Here is a 20,280-nt window from a genome sequence, read left to right on the forward strand (position 1 = left end):
GTTAAATAAATCCCATTTTTGTTGTTCTCTGGACCTGAGTAGTCTTGTAATTGTGCACCTGGATGAGACCACATAGTGACCTGTTTCTGCTACCAATCTCTGTCCTTCTGGTGCCCCTTTGAGCCCTGTTTCATCATTGGCCCTGACACTGATCAAAACCAAAAAGTTTACAAAGCTATGAAAAATACAAGAGGTGGCTAGTTATTCACACTCGTCTTTGAGAACATTAATTATCAATTCATTAGCTAATTTGGATGCACAACTGTTCTTCTCTGTCATCTTTATTGAATTCATCACACAGTATTACAAGTTGAAAACAAGAAAGAACAATCAAACTTCTCATAGCCCCAAAAAATATACAAGGGGAGAACTGATTATGTAATCTTGCTGAATATGTTTTGTGAAAACAATTTGCTATTCGATAGTGGAGAATTAATTTTTGTTTCATTATGTCCTTTAATGTCATTATTTTTATGGCTTTATCATTTTTATGACAAAATTGCATATGGCCAATTAATTATGTGGTGAAAATGCCTTCATTGAAGAATTTACAAGTAACCTACCAAATACAAAAATATTTTATCACAATTTAATTTCAGAAAAAGGTGACTTGAATAATTATTTATAAATATCTTACCAGGTTCCAAGAATTTATCATTCTATACACTTCATAGATAGGAAGGCAGTTAGCCCCTTGGAACTCTGTGAAGTAGGAACACTTGTCCTTTATGATTAAAATCTATTCAATTCCCAAATTTAGTAGTTAGAGGTTAGGGTTCAGGAGACAAGTATGGATGGCCAGAGAAACTTTGTTATACAAGTTACCTTAGTTTCACTTTCTTGGGATGGTGAAATTGGTGAGCTGAAATAGAGTAAATAAAGTCTTATAAAAGTGCAAATTCATTTGATTCCTTTGTTGCAATAGCAAGGGTGAGTTCAGGGAAGTAAGGCAAGGTGAGTTCAGGCAGGTAAGATACCTGTCTCCATTGTACATATAGGGAGACTGAATCACAAGAAGGTGAAGGAAACTGCCTACATTTTCATGACTGATAAGCAGCAGGGTCAGAGAGCTAGACTTCCCAGCTAAACTTTATTTTTTGTGAATGGCGGTTTCATTTATGCATAGAATCACTGCTGGTTTTCTAGGAATGACTTTGCGGAGGTTAGCCAGAGTTCCCATCTTATTTTTTCCAGAACTCAATTTGTCAACAAACTTTGATTATATGTTCTATTAGCACCAATCTAAGCCATGCTTTAGATAATAACAACTTGCTTTTTATATAACTTAACAATTTAATCCCCAGACTTTAGTCACTCTTTAGTGAATTGTGCAACTGTGGATGAAGTAATGATGTATCATGTAGAAACTGGAAAAGCAGACTCTCCCAGTAGAAACATGCAGGTTGAACTTGAGCTCTTATTCTAAGCAATCTTCTAACAATCTCTGAAAGTGTATGCCCTCCTCAAACCTTTCTTTACTCTTCACTAATCGTGCATATGAGAACTGCTTCCCAGTGTCGGTTAGAATCACACCTACATTAAGGCTTTCCGTATTTCCTAAAGTGTTTAGTGAATGATATCAGCAATGATGTTCTTTCAGAAAATCTCATTTTTTCCAGAACTCAATTTGTCAACAAGCTTTGATTATATGTTCTATTAGCACCAATCGAAACCATGTTTTAGAAAATAACAACTTGCTATTTGTATAACTTAACAGTTTAATCCCCGGACTTTAGTCACTCTTTAGTGAATTGTGCAACTGTGGATGAAATAAGGCCAGATAAGGCTCTCCTGAAATGGCGCAGGCGCTGAGGTGCTTTGTGTGGTCATGACTTGCTTTCACATGTCAACCTTTTTGCCTGCCCAGGTAGAAAAGTATAAGCTCATGCTTATATGCTAAATAAACTCTTTTTTTAAAAAAAAAAAAAAACATTTATTTATTTATTTATACAAGCACTGGGTACAGTCAGAAGCGCGGGAGGGTGAGAGAATTCACCAGAGCCAGAGCGGGGAGCAGAGCAGGCAGAAGGACCGAAGTACACTGCTGAGGGGAGCAGCGGGCGGCAGGAGAGGTCTGCGCGCCATGTGGGACCCTCCTCCAGTGGCCGGGGAGCAGCCGGGATCGAACCGGCGCTGCAGAGGCTGCGGGGCAGCTTCGCAACCCAGCGCTCAACCACTGCACCACCGGGGAGGCCCTAAATAAACTCTTATCTGTTAGGTTACTGACAGGAAATATTTTTATGAATTTGAGTAAAAAAATAAATTCATGTCTGATTTCAGAGCTTAATGACACTTTTACATAGCAACTAGTTCAGGCATAAAGTAGGAATGAAATTATTTTCAATCATCTACAGTAACAAAATAGATTTTTTGGAGGTCTTCCAGGTGATAAGGGACTTGGATAAACCTGCTATTCCTGTTGTCAATTTTTTTGGTCACTATGTGGTGAAAAGGTCAAAGGAATGTAGACGCTTTCCAGTAGGCCTAAGGAGCCACACCTTAAATGTAGGGAAACTCTTAGGGCACCACTTCAGTTCATGTAAACTGTCATAGTGAATTGCAATACAAATAAGTTCATTAGGTTTAAGACAAAGCCCTGAGACTTAACATGTTAAAGTAAAAATTCCAAGTATACACCTAGAGTTTATGATGATTATGGAAAGGCTGCTAGAGAAAGTGCTAAGGTTAATTGTCTTAAGACACTGAAGGAGAACTATATAAGATCTAGATTCTAATAGTCTGTTACTCGTTAGTTATACATCTGGACAAATCATTGGCCTTCCTAACTTCTAGTCTCATTTTCTTTGCAAAGAAATGTTAGATTGCATGATTGTTAGGGGAGGTACAATGTTCCCTGTCCCCACTTAGATGCACGCCACCTTGGGCTGGCTACTGGGACCTAGGTGTTGACTGAGCAGCCAGGTAAAGCTATGCAATGTGGAAGAGAGGTCAGCTTAAAAAGGGCTCTTCCTAGTCCAGTTTTCAGTTTCACCTGTGGACTTGGGGAACATGGAAGGAGATGCATGAGAGAGACATGTGGGTGACAACACATGGGGAGGCTGTCCTTACCAGAGGCAATGGCCCCATTATCTTGATTTTTTTAAAGATTTATTTATTGATGAATACAAGAGCTGGGGGAGACGGGGGTGAGAGGATCCACCAGAGATAGAGTGGGGAACAGAAAAGGCAGACTGTCCAAAATACACTGCTGAGGGGATCAGCAAGGAGACAGGAGAGGTCTGCGGCGCCATGTGGCTTGCTCCCTGGCCGGCTGGGGATTGAACTCATGCTGCAGAGGCTGTGGATTTGCTTCATAGTGCGGTGCCTAACCACTTGCACCATCAGGGAGGCCCCATTATCTTGATTTGTACCATTATTTTGCTCCTTCTGTCCCACATCTGTCTGGCTGTGCTTTTCCACCAAAGCAAGATGGTTTTGCTTAACTATGGAATATAAATTCACAAAAAACGTATTGGTAAAATACAGGAAAAAACAGACCTAAGACTTAGTGAAACATGTACTAGTTACAGTGGGGATGGGAGGAGGAAGGAGAGGGCTGGGGAAAGTGACAGGACATTGGTATGGGGGTTTGGTGGAGCGTGAGTAAATCACGAGCATGTATTGCACATATGGAGAAGTAACAATGTAACCCTAAAATAAAATAGACCTTTACACAACTGACAAATTTAATAAAAAAGTTTTTAAATACATATCATCTAAACATTTATTAAAAACTTTAAAAAAATTTAATCATCATAGTTTGTGATTTATACAATTCAAAATTAAGTCTGTGTTTTCAGATACATTTTAAAAATATAGCATCTGTTTGAATTACAAATTAGCAAAATCCATTCCTGTGTTGCTCACCCTCACCATCATCTGTAAAAACTTTACCTGACTACTTAGAAAAAGTAGGCCAGTGGTTGATGGGAAGGTATATTTAAATGAAAGGCAGTTTTAATTTTAAGGCAAAAATCTTCATAGGAATCTGTGCATAATCTTCTGAAATTGCTGCTGTAGAAGTCTCAAATCTGTGAATAAATCAATCCCTTTTCATGACTGATGGCTGTCAGTACAAAGGTATTACAGATACACACTATAATTTAGGAATTGGCGTGGCTGCCATCCCTATGCTCTCAATTGCACACTCATCAGTTCCTCTGCGGATCCGGAAGAAACCACCCTCACCCCAGCTGGTGCCCCAGCTGTTTTTAACAGTCCAGTAGTCCAGCCCAGAGGCTTCATCAGTGCCATAGCCCACCAGCAGGACAGCATGATTTGTTAGCTCAAAGGGATTGAAAGGGTCTCTCAGTCCAGTGTGGTGGTAGATTCCCTTGCGGTAGTGGAGGAAGTCATCATAGACTTCAAAAGCTACTGCAAAGGGCCCATGATGGACCAGCTCAAGCTTCATCAGCTGTTCATTGCAGCCCCCATAGAAATCCCCCACATAGTGGTACTCGGAGGAGTAATATCTGATGCAGTCTTCCCTCGGTGTGCATGGTGAATCAGTGCCTGTGTAGGGGAAGCAGGACTCCTCCACCAGCCCAAAATCTTGGGCATATTTCCCTGCGATGAGGTATGGGAAGCCACCTTCACAGCCTGAGGACAAATATCACGCAGTTATCATTCACTATTACAAAGGGGCACAGGAGAAATTGTCTCATTTCGTATTTTTTCTACTCCATTAATTCTCTATGTTACCCCCAGAAGCTGTTCTTAGCTTCAGTGCTACTTCATTCATCCAGCTCTTTGCCTCTAAGCTAACCAGTCTCTCATTACCATCTATTTAACAGATCTTTATGTCGCCCCTGATGTGGAAAGCTAACTGGGGAGGCTTGAATACCTCACTGTGTAGGTTGAAATCCAAAACTTTGTGAAAAATTTAAATTTTCTGTGCTTCTATTCACATATCTATCAAATATAGATATCCAACAGTAATTTTCCTTATAGAATCAAATTAGTTACTTTATATAAAAACAATACAAGTTCCCTATGATTGCCATTACTAAGTAGCCAGACAGCTCACTGTGCCTCTTCCTATGGAAGTGCTGACCGCCTCCTGCCAGGGCCTCCCCCCTGAAAGCACAAGCCCTATTATACACATAAACTTACTCTTAACTACTCTTTTTTAAAGACTTTTATATATTTTTGCATAGACAAACTGGAGTATAGGCCATGGGTTTGGGACAGGATGAGAGGATTCACCAGAGACAGAGTGGGAAGCAGAACAGGTGGATCCACTGAAATCCACTGCTGAAGGGAGCAGCAGAGAGACAGGAGATGTCTGCTGCGCCATGTAGGGCAGCTCCCTGCCTGGGAATCAAACTCAGGCTGTAGCAGTGATGGCGCTGAGACTTAATGTGGAGGCCACCAGGGAGGCCCCTCTCTCTTCACTACTCTTATAATTAATTTCTATTCTCCTCACTTAACTGTAGACTTCATGAGGGTATCAACTGTCTTGGTATATTTCCTGGGCTAGTAGTCACAATTTCACTGCTTAGTAAGAATTTCAGAAAGAATAATTAGCTCACAGACCAATAATCTTTCCCAGCACTTTCACTGATAAGCCAAGAAATTCTAGTGGCCAAATCTGGGCTTATCAGGAAAAAACTTCAAAATGGGAATTTCTGGGCCTCCCCTGGCGGTACAGGCGGCTGAGCACCGCACTGTGAAGCTGTCCGCTGCCTCTGCAGCACGGGTTAGATCCTGGCCGGCCAGGGAGAATCCCACATGGTGCAGCAAACCTCTCCTGTTGCGCCCGCTGCTCCCCTCAGCAGTGTATTTCAGTCAGTCTGCCTGTTCTGTTCCCTGCTCTGTCTCTGGTGAATCCTCTTACCCTCCCACGCATCTGGCCTGTACTCTGGTTCTTGTATGCATGAATAAATAAATATATTTTTTTAAAGGGACTTTCTCGCTGAATCAACTACAGCTGGACTTTCAGCATATATTATATGCCCTGTTCTAAAGGCCTAAGTACAGAAATTAAAAAAAAAAATTCCTGGAGACATTAGTATGGTTTTTATAAGAATAGGTTTGGAGTGAGACCTTACCTGGAACTGAAACTAGAATACTTTGAAGCTCTGTGACCTTCAAAACATTGTAGAGCATCTGCATGTATGGTCTGTCTATCAAGAAGGATAAGGTCTGTACTTGTCAGGGTTTTGAGTCTGTAAAGAGGCACCTAAGAGCCAGTGCTCAATCTGTATATAGCAACTACAGACTTACAATTGGGTGATACAGTGAGTGCCATGAGAAAGCATCCAGTCATAAGTGATAGGGTCAGAAATTCACCCAGGTTTTGTGACTGCAAGTATAGCCCTCTCTCTACTACATATCCTTTTGTCTCTGCTAACAAAGGCCAACTATGCTGAGGCAAATAGTACCTGAAATATAACACTCACCTTGCGCATACTGGCTGCAAGACACAACCTCCTGAGGACTTAAGATTGGGGTCTGAGAATTGTTGGTTAGGATTCGGATTCTTGCTTCCAGCATACCCATAGAAGCGAAGGAGTAGCAGCTTCCACAAGATTCTGGTAACCAAAAAGAAAATTACATAACCCAAAAGAACTTAGAAGCACTCATGCACACACACACAAAATAAATCTTAGACTATCCTACTTGACTCAGATACACTGACATATAGTAAGTGTGGCTGCTGTTCATAAGGATCAGCACAACACAGATAATTCAGTCAACAAACACTATCGACCTTACAGGAAATCGTCAAAAGACAAACATGCTATGTGGGGCTTTCCTTGAGAATATTTTAGAGGAGAAAAACAAAAAAAAAAAAAAAGAGGAAAACTCATAACTTCTGCAAAACACTTGACAACATTCTTGACACTGGAGAATGATTTTTTGTCTGCAACATTTTGAATCAGCAGACTGAGTGAAAATTCTGGAGGGACACATTATGAACTGGACTTTTTTTTTTAAGGCAGTGTATTTATCTATCTATCTATCTGTCTATCTATCTATCTATCTATTTATTTATGCCAGAGCGGGGAACAGAACAGGCAGACTGACGAAGTACACTGCTGAGGGGAGCAGCGGGTGGCAGGCGAGGTCTGCGCGCCATGTGGGATCCTCGCCAGCGGCCGGGGATCAAACCAGTGCTGCAGAGGCTGCGGGCAGCTTCGCAGCCCAGTGCTCAACCGCTGTGCAACCAGGGGAGGCCCTGAACAGATTTTTTAAATACCTGGATGCTCTTAGCAAGAACAACATAAATTTACTTAGGAACTATATGCTAGACATTTATTTGTTATCTCAAGAGATGGAAAATGTTATATTATGATATAATCTGAACAATATTTTCTCTTCAAAATGTATTCATAAAAAGTACAGAGAAGTGTGTGTAAGATTGTGTGCAACGAAACCGGGACTTTGAACTGTTACAATTCTAGAAAGATAAGAACATAATTTTTATCTGTATTATTATTTAGACTCTCTCAACTCCGCCACTGATACAAATTCTATATGGAGATATGCTTATGACAAATTCAAGATATTGGTATTAAATGAAGTTACACAAAATTAATATGGTCTTCAGTTTACTAATATATTAGTTTCAAAGTTATTTGAATGGTAAGCATCCCTTATGTATAGAAAATAATATTTATGAGCAGACAATACAATTAAAAAACTCATTCCTCATAAAGCAAACCCTGCTTTTGTTCTCATTAATAAATATGAATTTAGTAAGTTAGTAACTGCCTTCCATAGAGAGAAAATCATTCAAAAGAACATTATGCATTTAAACTCTTATCAAGGGCACCCTATTGCCCTACTTTGGGGAACTGTGGATTCAAGTCCTCAATGCAAGGAGGCTTCAGGATCCTCTTGGGTCAGTTTGTACCATTCTCAAGTCTATCTGAATTTCTTACACTGTTTTCTTCAGAATAAACTGAATTTCCTAAAGTGTTCACGTTTTTTTTTTTTTTTAAATCTGGTGTCTTATGCAATGAAGGAACTCAAGTGCACGTTTGTAGAAAGAAGAATCAAGTTAAAGAAGCGGATATGTATGTACATCCAAGAAAGAAAGTGATTTCAATGGAAACAGCCAAACTTCTAAGTTACAATGGAGGCCGAATCTTAGATCTAAACACCAGTCTTCTCTAAGTTGTGCAACAATACCGCCAGGACCCGAACCTATGGCCTATTAAAGTCCTGCTGCCTCTCAACTGATACTATTTCTGATATTCTACACAATTCTCCCCTTAAACATCTCAGATTTCTCCAAATCATATATTGTTTTTGCTACTGAGAGATCACCTAAATGATAAAGAAAAGAAAAAACTCACTTATGTGCCCACTGATAGAGGATTGGAGAAAGAAAACTTGGTATATTCACACAAAATTCACACAAAGGAATACTACTCAAACATAAGGAAAGACAAAATGTCTCCAATTACAGCAAAATGGAAGGTGAAAGGAATTATGTATAGTAAATCAAGCCAGAATGACAGCGGCAAAGACAAATATTAGACATTTACACAGTGAATGATTCGACCAAACAAGATACTTAGAAAAACTAGAGCACACTAATAAACAAAGTGAAGCTCCTGAGGTAAAGAGAGAGAGGAGGGAGAAAATGACAAAGGGGTGAAAGAATGTTAGCAGGGGTAATAAAAACAAGAAGAGCAACACTTAGAAGGGAGCCTTGGAATTCATCGAGTGTACAACCTACTCACTTGATAACGTGTGTACTGTATTTGACAAGAAGCAGTGTCCTGTTCAAGGCAGGGGCTGATAGAAGGCAGAGGCTGTGCCTCAGTGGCCCCTAATGTATGACAGTATCCTCTTACTTCATAGGTCTGCATCTACTTTGAAGAAACTTCAGATTTTCTACCCCTGCCAAGTAGCTACTACAGAGACCAAAATTAACTGGGACATTTTGTTTTCAAAACCATCCAAATAATTTTAACCTTAGGACCCCCTCTTTTAAATGATAGAATGCCAAAGAACTCAAAAAGCCATGGTAAATAGTCAAAAGGCAGTGCTCCTGTCATGATACCCAGGGCCTTACAATAAACAACATATCCCAAGAGAATCCGAGAACAATTCTATTTTGGCCACCAGCACTGTGGGAAGGGCCATGTGTACAAGGGTTGGAATGTGTTTTGTAAAAGAAATTATGAGAATGAGGAAAGGAGACAGACTTTCTCAAGTCCCCAACTTCTCACAAGCATGTGTCACTTGCCAACATAATTAATGCCTATTTATTTATTTTTTTAAAGATTTTATTTGTTTATACAAGAACCTGGGTACAGGTCAGAGGCACGGAGGGTAAGAGAATTCACCAGAGGCAGACAGGGGAGCAGAACAGGCAGACTGACTGAAATACACTGCTGAGGGGAGCAGAGGGCGAGACAGGAGAGGTCTGCTGCACCATGTGGGTTTCTCCCTGGCCGGTCACAAATAAAACCCGCGCTGCAGAGGCTGCGGACAGATTCACAGCGTGGCACTCAACCCGCTGTGCCACCGGGGAGGCCCTTAATGCCTATTTTAAAAAGGCAAGGCCAAAGTCCAGATCTTTGAAAAACCATGGTCACTTAAGACTACAAGACAATAAAGACCAAGAAGGGGTTCTAGACTCACAGGAGCTCTGCAGAAATTTAATTTCCACAAACTCAGACAGATACTGTGGTTTTCACAAGGCTAAACTCATTCAGCTGCATCTTCCAAAAGTGGAAAACACGCAGAACTAGGAAGGAAGAAGTCAGAATTCTTTTCTTTCCCCTCTCCCTCTTGCTTGGCACAGTTGTCAACCTTGAGAAAGTCTCTTGACTCTTTTGGCATTTTTTTTTTTTTATCTTGTGTGTAAGATAAATTGGGTGGAGTGAAAGTCTCTGGCTTCTAGCAGTAATGCCGAGAACAAAATTTAGAATAAGACTTCGGTGAACTAGATTGTGAACATTAGAAAAATATTCTGCATTTCCTCATTAATGTGATCCTGAGAAAAATTCTCCTTCTCTCTTGAGAGACAATAATATATAAAGAAGCATAGCTAGGAGAATAACTAGGAAAGTCTATGTCTTCCAATTTCATATCTTTGCTCACACTTCAAAGTAAATCCACCTCTAAGCCTGGTGCTTAAAGCTGTTTTTATCACGTATAAAGACAAAACCTAATTTGTCCTTCCAATATTTCTTTTTTCATTATTCATGTTTTGGTGTCTGAACAGAAAAAAGTTGTGAATTCCCTTTAACTGTGGCTAATTCTGAATTCTGGATTATGTACAATGTTGATGTTCTTAAAATTTCCAAGTAGGTCAGTTAGCAGGAAGGGAAAAAAAATTCCCAATCTAAAGTTCAGAAAACCAAAAGGAAGTCAAAAGAGGAACCTCCAAGTACATTATTTTCTTAAGTACCTGACAAGATATACAGATGAGGGATCAATGTGAAGTCCCCTGTGGTTAAATTGTCCATGACTGTACAAAGCATATAACACAAAAGAATATTAAACATGGAGACAATGACAGCTTTTACTAAACTACAATAAAATCAGTGTCAAAGAATTAGGCTTTAAGAAAGTCTAATTTCCTTCTCCTGAATTGCTCTTATCACCTGTCAATCATACCTTTGGAAAGTGAATAGAAGTAAATTTTTCTTTTGACCTTTTCCTATGCTCCCAATTAATTTTAAAAACTTCAGTTTTACTAAAGGAATATTTTAATGTTTTTCTTGCAGGTCTTGCTAGCTGTGTGTCTCTAGGGCAAGAACTATGTCACATTAATGTTTATATTCTTAGTCATTTAAAAAAAAATCCAGGGGCCTCTCCTGGTGGCACAAGCAGTTTTGCTCAGTGCTGTGAAGCTTTCCACAGACTCTGCATTGTGGGTTTGATCCCGGCCAGCCGGCAAGATACCCACATGGCACGGCAGACCTCTCCTGTCTTGCCTATTGCTCCCCTCAGCAGTGTGTTTCAGTAAGTCTGCCTGTTCTGCTCCCCGCTCCATCTCTGGTGAATCCTCTCACCCTCCCATACATCTGGCCTGTACCCTGGTTCTTATATGCATGAATAAATAAATCTTTAAAAAAAAATCTGGAAATAACTCAAATGCCCAAAAAGAGATGAATGGATCAAGAAGATGTGGTATATATACACGATGGACTATTACTCAGTAATAAAAATATAAATAAATTAAAAAATTAAAAAAAATTCCAAACACTTGTTAAATGTTCTACAACACTTTACAAAATGGCAGAAGCAATCGTGTCCCATGCCCTCACTAATCAACTTTTGACAGGGATTATCTACTTACTCCTCTCAAATAATCATAGAAAATATGTTTGATAATATAGTAAATAATATAGTAATATAGTATATTACTATATTATAGATATAGTAATATACTATAATATACTATATTACTATATTATAGATAATATAGTAAATTTCAATCTCTTAACAATAACCTTTTAATTTCATTTTCCATTCATTTCCCATTCAATGATATTCAAACTTTTCTCATTTCTAAACAAGCTTTGCAAAGATACCCTTCCCAGGAAGGAAAAGGTATGGAAGAATTTTGGGACACACACTTTGCATAGAGCCTAAGGGTCCCAGAATAACCAGTGCAAATGAACAACGGAGAAGAAAGAGAAGAGACTTTCAGGTTCAGATGGCAGACAGGCACCTTGCGGACTGACCGCTGTAAGAACCCCTCCAGCTCTGTACATTGGCACGTCTGTAAGAATTCAGTGATGGGATTAAGGATTAAAGGATTAAAGGTTTGGTAAGGCTGAGAAGTGAGAGAGGCTAATTATCATGGAATTTAAAAAAAAAAAGAACAATGTATCTTTGGATGCTATTGCCTTATATTCCCTCAGAAGGTACTGATCAAAATGTTTCCAAACAGCCAATATTACAGCTATTTTATGGGACACAATTATCCTATAATTATCTTGAAAAATGACCTTAGAAGTAATAAACCTAAGTAGTGCATAAATTATTCTCCAAATCATTGTTGGCTAAAATTTAGTATACCAAGATGATTTGCTATTGAGTACAATTACATGAGTTATTTAAATCTCTTACTATATCAAATCTCTGAAAATAACTGGTAAAAAGAATTCTAGTGATACACTTGGGAAACCTGGACTCTGTCCCCAGGCTCAATTCAGTAACCTAAGTTAATATTAACATAGAATATCACATTCTAAGTTAAAATGAATGGAAAGGCCCTTATGTGGAACAAAAATTTACCATGGATTTGAAATATTCACTTATTGGATTCTTATAGTAATTAAGCAAGTAATTAAAAAAAGGCCAAATGAAGGTGGAGGTGGTGGGAGGACAGACAACAGCAAAGAATTTCAGCAAACCACATACAGAGAAAGGCCAATTTTAATTAAGTGCAATTCTTTTTTTTCTACTTGCAAACAAATATATCAACTTTCATTGACAATTCCACCAGTTACCTGAAGCAGGTATTGAGAAAGTTACTGATGAAATGCTGCACTCAGTGCAGGGATCACCAAGTACTGACGCAGATTACCAACATCCATTACCAAAAACTACCATGGAAACAAAGGAAAGAATTCTTGGGCCATATAGTTTCTATTTCCTTTTCTTCCCCTCCAAATATGTTTATTGAAGTTAAAGTTGGTTTATATCATTGTATTTGTTTTAGGGGCTATGGGTTATAACCACCACAAATGCATGTTTTCACATCATGCCCACCACCAAGCCCCAGGAATCCTCCGCCATGCTCCACGGGGGCCCCGGTTCACCTACTCCCACCCCGACATCCTCCCCTTCTGGTTGCCTCTGTTTTGCAGTTTGCTACTGGTTTGGTTCTGTGGGGCCCTTTTGTTTTGTTTCTCAATATTCTACATATAAATGAAACCATCTAGTATTTGTCTTTCTCCTTCTGACTTACTGCACTTAGCTTTATGCCCTCTAGTCCCATCCAAGTTGTCTCAAATGGTCAGTGTTCACCTTTTTTTTATATAACTAACTAGTAGTCCATTGTATATAATTCCAAATATGTCTGAAACACTCGTCTGTCCTTGGCACTTAGGTTTCTCCATAACTTAGCTAATCTAAATAGTGCTTCAATGAACATAGGAGTGCACATATCCCTTCAAATAGGTGTTTTTGCAGTCTCGAGTTAAGATACCTTGGGATTTCTGGGTCACATGGTAGAATTGTTTTCCATTTCTTTTCTAAATTGCATCATCCCCGTTTCATCTCTATATCCCCAGAAACTACCCCAAAGATTGGCACACAGTCATGTTCAATAAATAGTTCGGTATAAATTAATTAAAACTCAATTTTTTTTTTTTACCTTGGTTTCGAACAGGGCTAACAAAATTGGTACCATGAACATTTCTCCAGTCCCAAGACACTGGCAAACGTAAGCTCTTTTCCCGGATTTCAGCAGTTAGTGGTGCAGGTTTGGGTCTAGGATAGAAATATACATTTATCATCACATAAAGTCATTCCTTTGAGAATGATTTTGTAACCTCTAATCTGCAATTTCAAACACCTGGATGGCTAGGATCCAGATTCGGGCAAAAGAACACTTGTCCCGCTGGTATTTCAGTGAGTCTATTACACAATAACGTGTCAAATATTATACAGTATGTCAATTACACAATTGGTTGCATAAATGGCTTTCATTATCCACTTCTTGTTCAGGATCTAATAATCTTTCCCTGTGAAATGACACTGTTTTCTAGTGCATACTGCAAAGTTATTTTTAGCTGTATTCTCTTAATTTTGACAGAATCTGACAAAGAAAGAAGACATGGTAAGTTGAAGATGATCTGAAAAGGACACAGAAAATAGAGGAATTACTAACATGTGACTCAGAAGATGATGGTGATGATGGGGAGGTGGTAAGATGATCTAGGTTATGCCAGGACACAATGGAACTGAGATGTAATAGCAGAAGAAAAAAAATCACACATGAATAGTAATTATGATCCCAAAATATGTAAATATATAACATATTCCATAGAAACTATTAATTTTTCATTAAAACATTACTTAAGCTAGGGATTTTACTACCAGTTCTATGTGATACGGGTGAACATGAGGGGTTTGTAGAACATATGGAAGATAACATTCAGAGACATGAAACATACAGAAATTAACGTAATAGATACATAGAATTTACAGTAATGTTATAAGACATATGGCTTGGTTAATGCCCATGAAATAACCAAGACAGATAAAAAGTTGTGCCCCACAGAAAACTTTATAAGGAAGGAATAAGCCAAAAACAAGCCTTGGATATTTCTTCTGGTATTTGTGCATAAAAACTTGGGAAGGAAATAAACAGTTTCTGGGATTTCACATCAAGAAGTCCAAAGACTCAATCAATGCACATAAACTAATATTCTATAAATACCTAGGAATAGAAGTAATATGAGATATTAAAAAAGGTGAAGTTTGAGCCTCCCTAGTGGTGCAAGGGGTTAAGACGCAACCTATGAAGCAATCCGCAACCACTGCAGCCAGCATGAGTTCAATCTCCAAGCAGGGAGCTACCCACATGGCGCAGTGGACATCTCCTGTCTCACCTGCTGCTCCCCTCAGCAGTGTATTTCAGTGGATCTGGTGAATCCTCTCACCCCACCACTCCTCTGGCCTATACCCAGCTCTTTTATGCATAAATAAATAAACATTTAAAAAAAATAAAAATGAAAAAAGGTGAAGTTTAGCAGCTTTATGTAATTTCAGGGAAGCTATCTCAGAGTCATATTGTACTCATTTGTTACACATGACTCTACCATTTACTAGTTGTGTGACAGTCTTCAAAGAACTTAACATCACAAACTATAATTGACTTCTATTAAAATGGATATAATCATATCCCCACTCCAAGGATTGTTATGAAAAGTCAATGCAGTGATCAAAAAGTGTTTATAACAGTAGCTGCTGCTGATAAGCCCTCAATAAATGGCAGCTACTATGATGATAACTACCATCGTCCTCCTCCCTGTCATTAACAGGACTAACTAGGATGCTGATGTACATTTAAATCGTTGGCACAAAGCAAGGCACCAAATATTAACTTCTACCTTTCTACCATTCTTAATGCAGAGCCTTTTCTCATTGATGGTCACAGACACACAAAACAGGAGGACAAGGAAAGCTCAAGGGCATAAAAATGAGAGTGAAAGAGGAATTTGGGAGTGGCCACTAATTATTTGGGTCTATAATTTTTTCAGAATTTGGTGAAAGGTCTTGACTCAGAGAGATGCCCATAAAGAAATTTTATCTAAAATGCCAGCGGTTTCAGACTTCCTAAATCTCAGGTTAAGAGTCTCAGAGTTTCTGTTACATCACTGGATGCTAACAAAAGAAAAATGCTCCTGAAAATCAGGCAACCAGACCACAGTTCTGCTTCAATAGCACCCATTTCAGTTAATCCCATCTCATCTTCAACCGCTCATGGAGCCTTAGCCTTAAAAGCAGCTCTTCCTAAAGCTATTCCTACTCTAAGACAAAGGTGTTGAATGGGGGAGAAAAAATTGCAAGCACAAAAGAGTCCCCTGGGTACATGGCACATGATACATGACAAAGCAGTTATAGCTGAGCTCAAATCTTTCGAGCAAGAGCGCCAGTCTCCCTGAACTCAAAGTTGACAACACCGTCTATGCCTGGTCCTTAGGGTGTTTTGCTGAACAGAGTCTCAACTCCCTATCTCATAGACACAATAAGGTTCCTTCACCCTTCATGTTTTTTTATTTTATTTATTTTTGCAAAGAAGAACTTGCGTATAGGCCAGAATTGTGTGTGTGTGGGGGGGGGGGTGGTGAGAGGATTCACCACAGACAGAGTGGGGAGTAGAACAGGTGGATGAACTAAATACACTGCTGAAGAGAGCAGCAGGGGAGACAAGAGGGGTTTGCTGTGCACATTGATTAGCTCCCCGGCTGGGGATTGAACTCAGGCCTTAGAGGTAACAATGCTGAGACTTAACCTCTAGGCCACCAGGGAGGCCCGCGTTTCCTTCACTTTAGTGAGTCCAAGAAGGGAATATTCTGTCCTCTTTTTCCTAGTTTTGACTGGTTAGCACATTTCATGGACTAGAAATTCTCTCTTTTTTTTTTTTAAGATTTATTTATTTATTTATTTATTTATTTATTTATACAAGCACTGGGTACAATCAGAAGCGCGGGAGGGTGAGAGAATTCACCAGAGCCAGAGGAAAGAGCAGAGCAGGCAGACTGATGAAGTACACTGCTGAGAGGAGCAGTGGGAGGCAGGAGAGGTCTGCGCGCCATGTGGGACCCTCACCTGGCAGCCGGAGATCAAACGGGCGCTGCAGAGGCTGCGGGCAGCTTTGCAACCCAGCGCTCAACCGCTGCACCACCAGGGGAGGCCCAGGACTGGAAATTCTTTAGCATATGCTTTGACAAATATTATACAAAGGTTTTGTTTTTCCTTTTTTTTCCAATAAAGGGGCATTATCATGGGAGAATATTATCGGTTAGATAGGAAAATCTCAATATAGTTTTAAAGGTGAATAACATTCGAGCATTAGGATTATTAGTCTGAATATGAAAAAAAATTATGTGATTAGTGACCTAATCAAACAACAGAATTTGAAAAAAGACTCATATATTAAGGAAATTATCACTGTATTCTTTGAAAATTGAAAAATATTTCCATGTACTATGGGAAATAACCTCCCTATACAACTTATTGACCCCCAAAGGTCAGTTTCCAGTAAAAATAACCTTCAGTTATAGCAAGTACTCTTAAAGCTAGGTATGGTAACCTAAGAATGTCCTTAGTCATTTAACAACTGTTAAAGGACTATATACATTGATAGATCTTGCTACAGTTGTGAGGGAATAAAAAATACCAAATCCCTGACCATATAAATTCAAAATATTATGAATAATTTCCCAAAAGAAGAAATAATCCAAAAGGTATAAAAGTTAAAGATGGGAAATGCCACTCCTGGTTTAGGGTAACAGTGGTAAGTTGATAAATAAGGAATATTTTTTTTGTTGGACTTTAAAATAGAGAGAGGATTTTGAGATATTTATAGGCAGCAAATTTGACAGTTATTATAGGCAAAATGAGGCCGAGTTGAGGCAAAGAATGTGGCATAAATGGAGGCAAGATGAAAGAAGAGTGTTTAGTAATTTTGTGTCATATTGTTTGACAGCAGGTCAAGGTTGCAGATACGGTCACATTAGTTGGTTTTGGTTACCACACACATTTATTTATCAGACATTAGACAGGAGGTAGTAACACAAAGCTGAGTAGAGGACAACAAAGCAGACAGTATTTCATAGAATTACCAAGAATGTGGACAAGGATAAAAGAAGCCAAAGAGACAGGAGGGTGGAGGCTGATGCATGATGACAAAATCCTAAGCCAGTGAGTAGAAAATGGAAAAGGGTGTAATGACAGACACTGTGAAAGTAAAACCCATACATTGGACTGGGAAAGCATTAGAAATATGTATAAGCAGAACTGGGGAATGGACAAAAAAAAAAAAAAAAGATAATATAAGAAGTTTAATTTGGGATGACCAACAAAATGGTGTGTGATCTAGGAAGAGCCAACTGGAAGGAAGAACAAAGGGCCCTGAACACAATATCTCTAACAGCAATAAAGAAACATGCTTTATTACCTTGGGATTCTTCGGTAGTGGCCACCACCTCTCCTAATCATCTCTCTCAGGGTAAGAGTCTCATATTCCATGTATGGGGCTGCAGTCCAAGACTTCTGAATAGTGTTAATGGCGTTCACAAAATCGTGGTTGTATTTATAGAGCCTGTTAGAATACCTGTTACAAAAGTAAGAGAGTTACAGATAGACTCTACTGATGTAAATAGGCCCCATTAAAATAGGTGGTTTATAATCTGGGCCTAAATGGAAAGTGGTATAATCTCTCAGGGAAGCAAATATATCAGTAGCTTAGAATGAGATTGTCTCCTATGAAAATATTAGTTTATGTTTACTAAGAGTTATGTATAAAAACATTCAATGAAACAACTTTTATAGCAGCCATAGATTATAAGCAAGTTAAATAATGTTCTAAGAAAAGATTTATCTAAATAAATAATGGTATTTCCTATACTATATTGCATATTCAATGAAAATGTCTAAGTTATTTAGCCATATGGAAGCATGTTCACACTATATTAAGTAAAAATCCAAGACTTCAAATAAGTTTACACAAGATTAACCAATTTTTGTAAATATATATGTATTTATGTACTTAGATGATTAGTACATTTTTAAAATAACAACCATGATTATATCTGAGTAATGGCATCAGACCACCACCTTCCCACAAACCCCTATCATTTCTAGATATACCTTTAAAATTTTGTAATGAAAATAAACGAGGGTAGCAGAAACTGTACACAATGTAAATATAATGTGGCAAGTTTTATAACTATGATGAAGTACTATATAATATACTACATATGGATAACTTCATAACTACATTATGCAAAAATAATTATTCCATATGGACTTTTTGTTTATACCCTGGTTATACAAAATATGGTTCTTGAATCAGTATCAGCAGCACACATAGAATCTTGTTGGAAATATGGACTCGAATGACCCCAATTAGATTACCTGAATCAGAAACTGCATTATTTATTTATTTATTTGTTTGTTTGTTTGTTTATTTATTTATCCATCTTTGCAAGCACTGGGTACAGTCAGAAGCGCGGGAGGGAGAGAGAACTCACCAGAGCCAGAGCAGGGAGCAGAGCAGGCAGAAGGACCGAAGCACACTGCTGAGGGGAGCAGCGGGCGGCAGAAGAGGTCTGCGTGCCATGTGGGACCCTCCTCCGGTGGCCGGGGAGCAGCCAGGGATCGAACCGGTGCTGCAGAGGCCGCGGGCAGCCTCTGCAACCCAGCGCTCAACCACTGTGCCACCGGGGAGGCCCCAGAAACTGCATTTTAACAAGATTCCCAAGTGATTCACCATACATTAAAATTTGAAAATCACTGGTTTCTATGATGTCAGTTGCTTAGATTATGCATATGTCAATAAACCTAACACACAAAGAACATCTTTACAAAGCAAAAAATTGAAGGAGTTGATAACTCATTTAATTCAAACCTGCATCACACCTATATGCCAGTGCAAGGAAATATTGAACTCACCATGTTATTTCCTCCAAAAAGATTTTTTAAAAAGTCTAAAAAAGATGCTGTTGCTGATGTCTGAATCTCTAACCTGGACTCCTGTTAACATTCAATTATACAAAGCAAGATATACCAAACCTGAGTAGCATAATAGGTATAATTCGCTTTCTTTTTTAATTTAGATGTTTGGGAAAGTGAGAGTATTTTGATAAATCTGTATCATATTTTTGACATTCCTTTTACAACAATAAAAACAATTTGCAGTTATTTAACTGTTCAATAGGCACAAGGCTAAACCTTGAATTGTAAATGTTGATCTTGAAATATGTTTTTCTAGAAAGAGTCACTGTTTCATTGACTGTGAGTATTTGAGAAGCAGTTTCTTGCCCTACTTATTTCCATTGTTGTAAGATCTGGTGAAACATCATGTACTGATGTATGTATTAGTGATGACAAGGTAGGTTTGGATCCAAGAAGATCAAAAATAATGCGTCTTACCATGGAGAATAGGTTACTAAGATGGAAAGAGACCTTGAAGGTGATTTAGTCCTAAACACTTTACAGTTTAGGCAACATGGTTTCTGAGCACCCCAGTTAGTAGATTCTTCATTAAATGAGGCAAAGTTTGAAATATCAAAAATAGTACAATAGTACATAATATATAGGAAAGGACAGAGTGCAACGGGAATGAATGGCTTAATAGAAAATGTGTTGCTTAAGGATCAATCCAAGAAAAGTAATTTGAAAGTTAAATTCAAAATGGAAGGGATGAATTAGCCTAGTTTTGGTTAGCATTTATCCTCTTGAAACATGATTCCCCCATCAGTCTGCTGTAGAGTTGTTCATGGCCACTGTGACCTGGCTTTGAATTATTTGTTCATTATGCACTTTTGTGGATTTCACAATTAAATAAAACAGGCAGAAGTGCTACCAATGTTTATCTTTTCCCTCCAAAATTAATAGTCTGAAATCTCTTGTTTGTGTGGACCAGTTATTCCATGTGAACTTAACTAAACAAAAACTAACTGAAGGTTATAAAGCTGTACTGAGTCCTCCCAAAATTCAAAGGTTCGAGTTCTAACCTCCACTACCTCAAAAAGTGACTAGATTTGGAGACAGGGCCTTTAAATGGGGAGAGTAAGGTAAAATGGGTTCAGGTAGGTGAGTCCTAGTCCGATGATGACTGATGTTCTG

The 20,280-nt window shown here is 38.6% G+C and overlaps 1 protein-coding gene across 1 annotated transcript in view; it reads right to left on the bottom strand.

Moving 5' to 3' along the window:
* Positions 1–4,096: 4,096 nt before the first annotated feature.
* The window catches only part of CTSC (cathepsin C), a gene marked incomplete at both ends in the record, with an annotated part of 41,900 nt that continues 25,716 nt past the window's right edge, over positions 4,097–20,280 (bottom strand). The window contains 4 exons of the mRNA XM_084236932.1: positions 4,097–4,599; positions 6,402–6,533; positions 13,295–13,410; positions 17,609–17,764. Of these exons, the coding sequence (XP_084093058.1) occupies positions 4,097–4,599; positions 6,402–6,533; positions 13,295–13,410; positions 17,609–17,764 (907 nt within the window). The remainder of the gene's footprint in view (positions 4,600–6,401; positions 6,534–13,294; positions 13,411–17,608; positions 17,765–20,280) is intronic.

Source organism: Talpa europaea (genome assembly GCF_964194135.1).
Source record: "Talpa europaea genome assembly, chromosome: 1".
Lineage (NCBI taxonomy): Eukaryota > Metazoa > Chordata > Mammalia > Eulipotyphla > Talpidae > Talpa > Talpa europaea.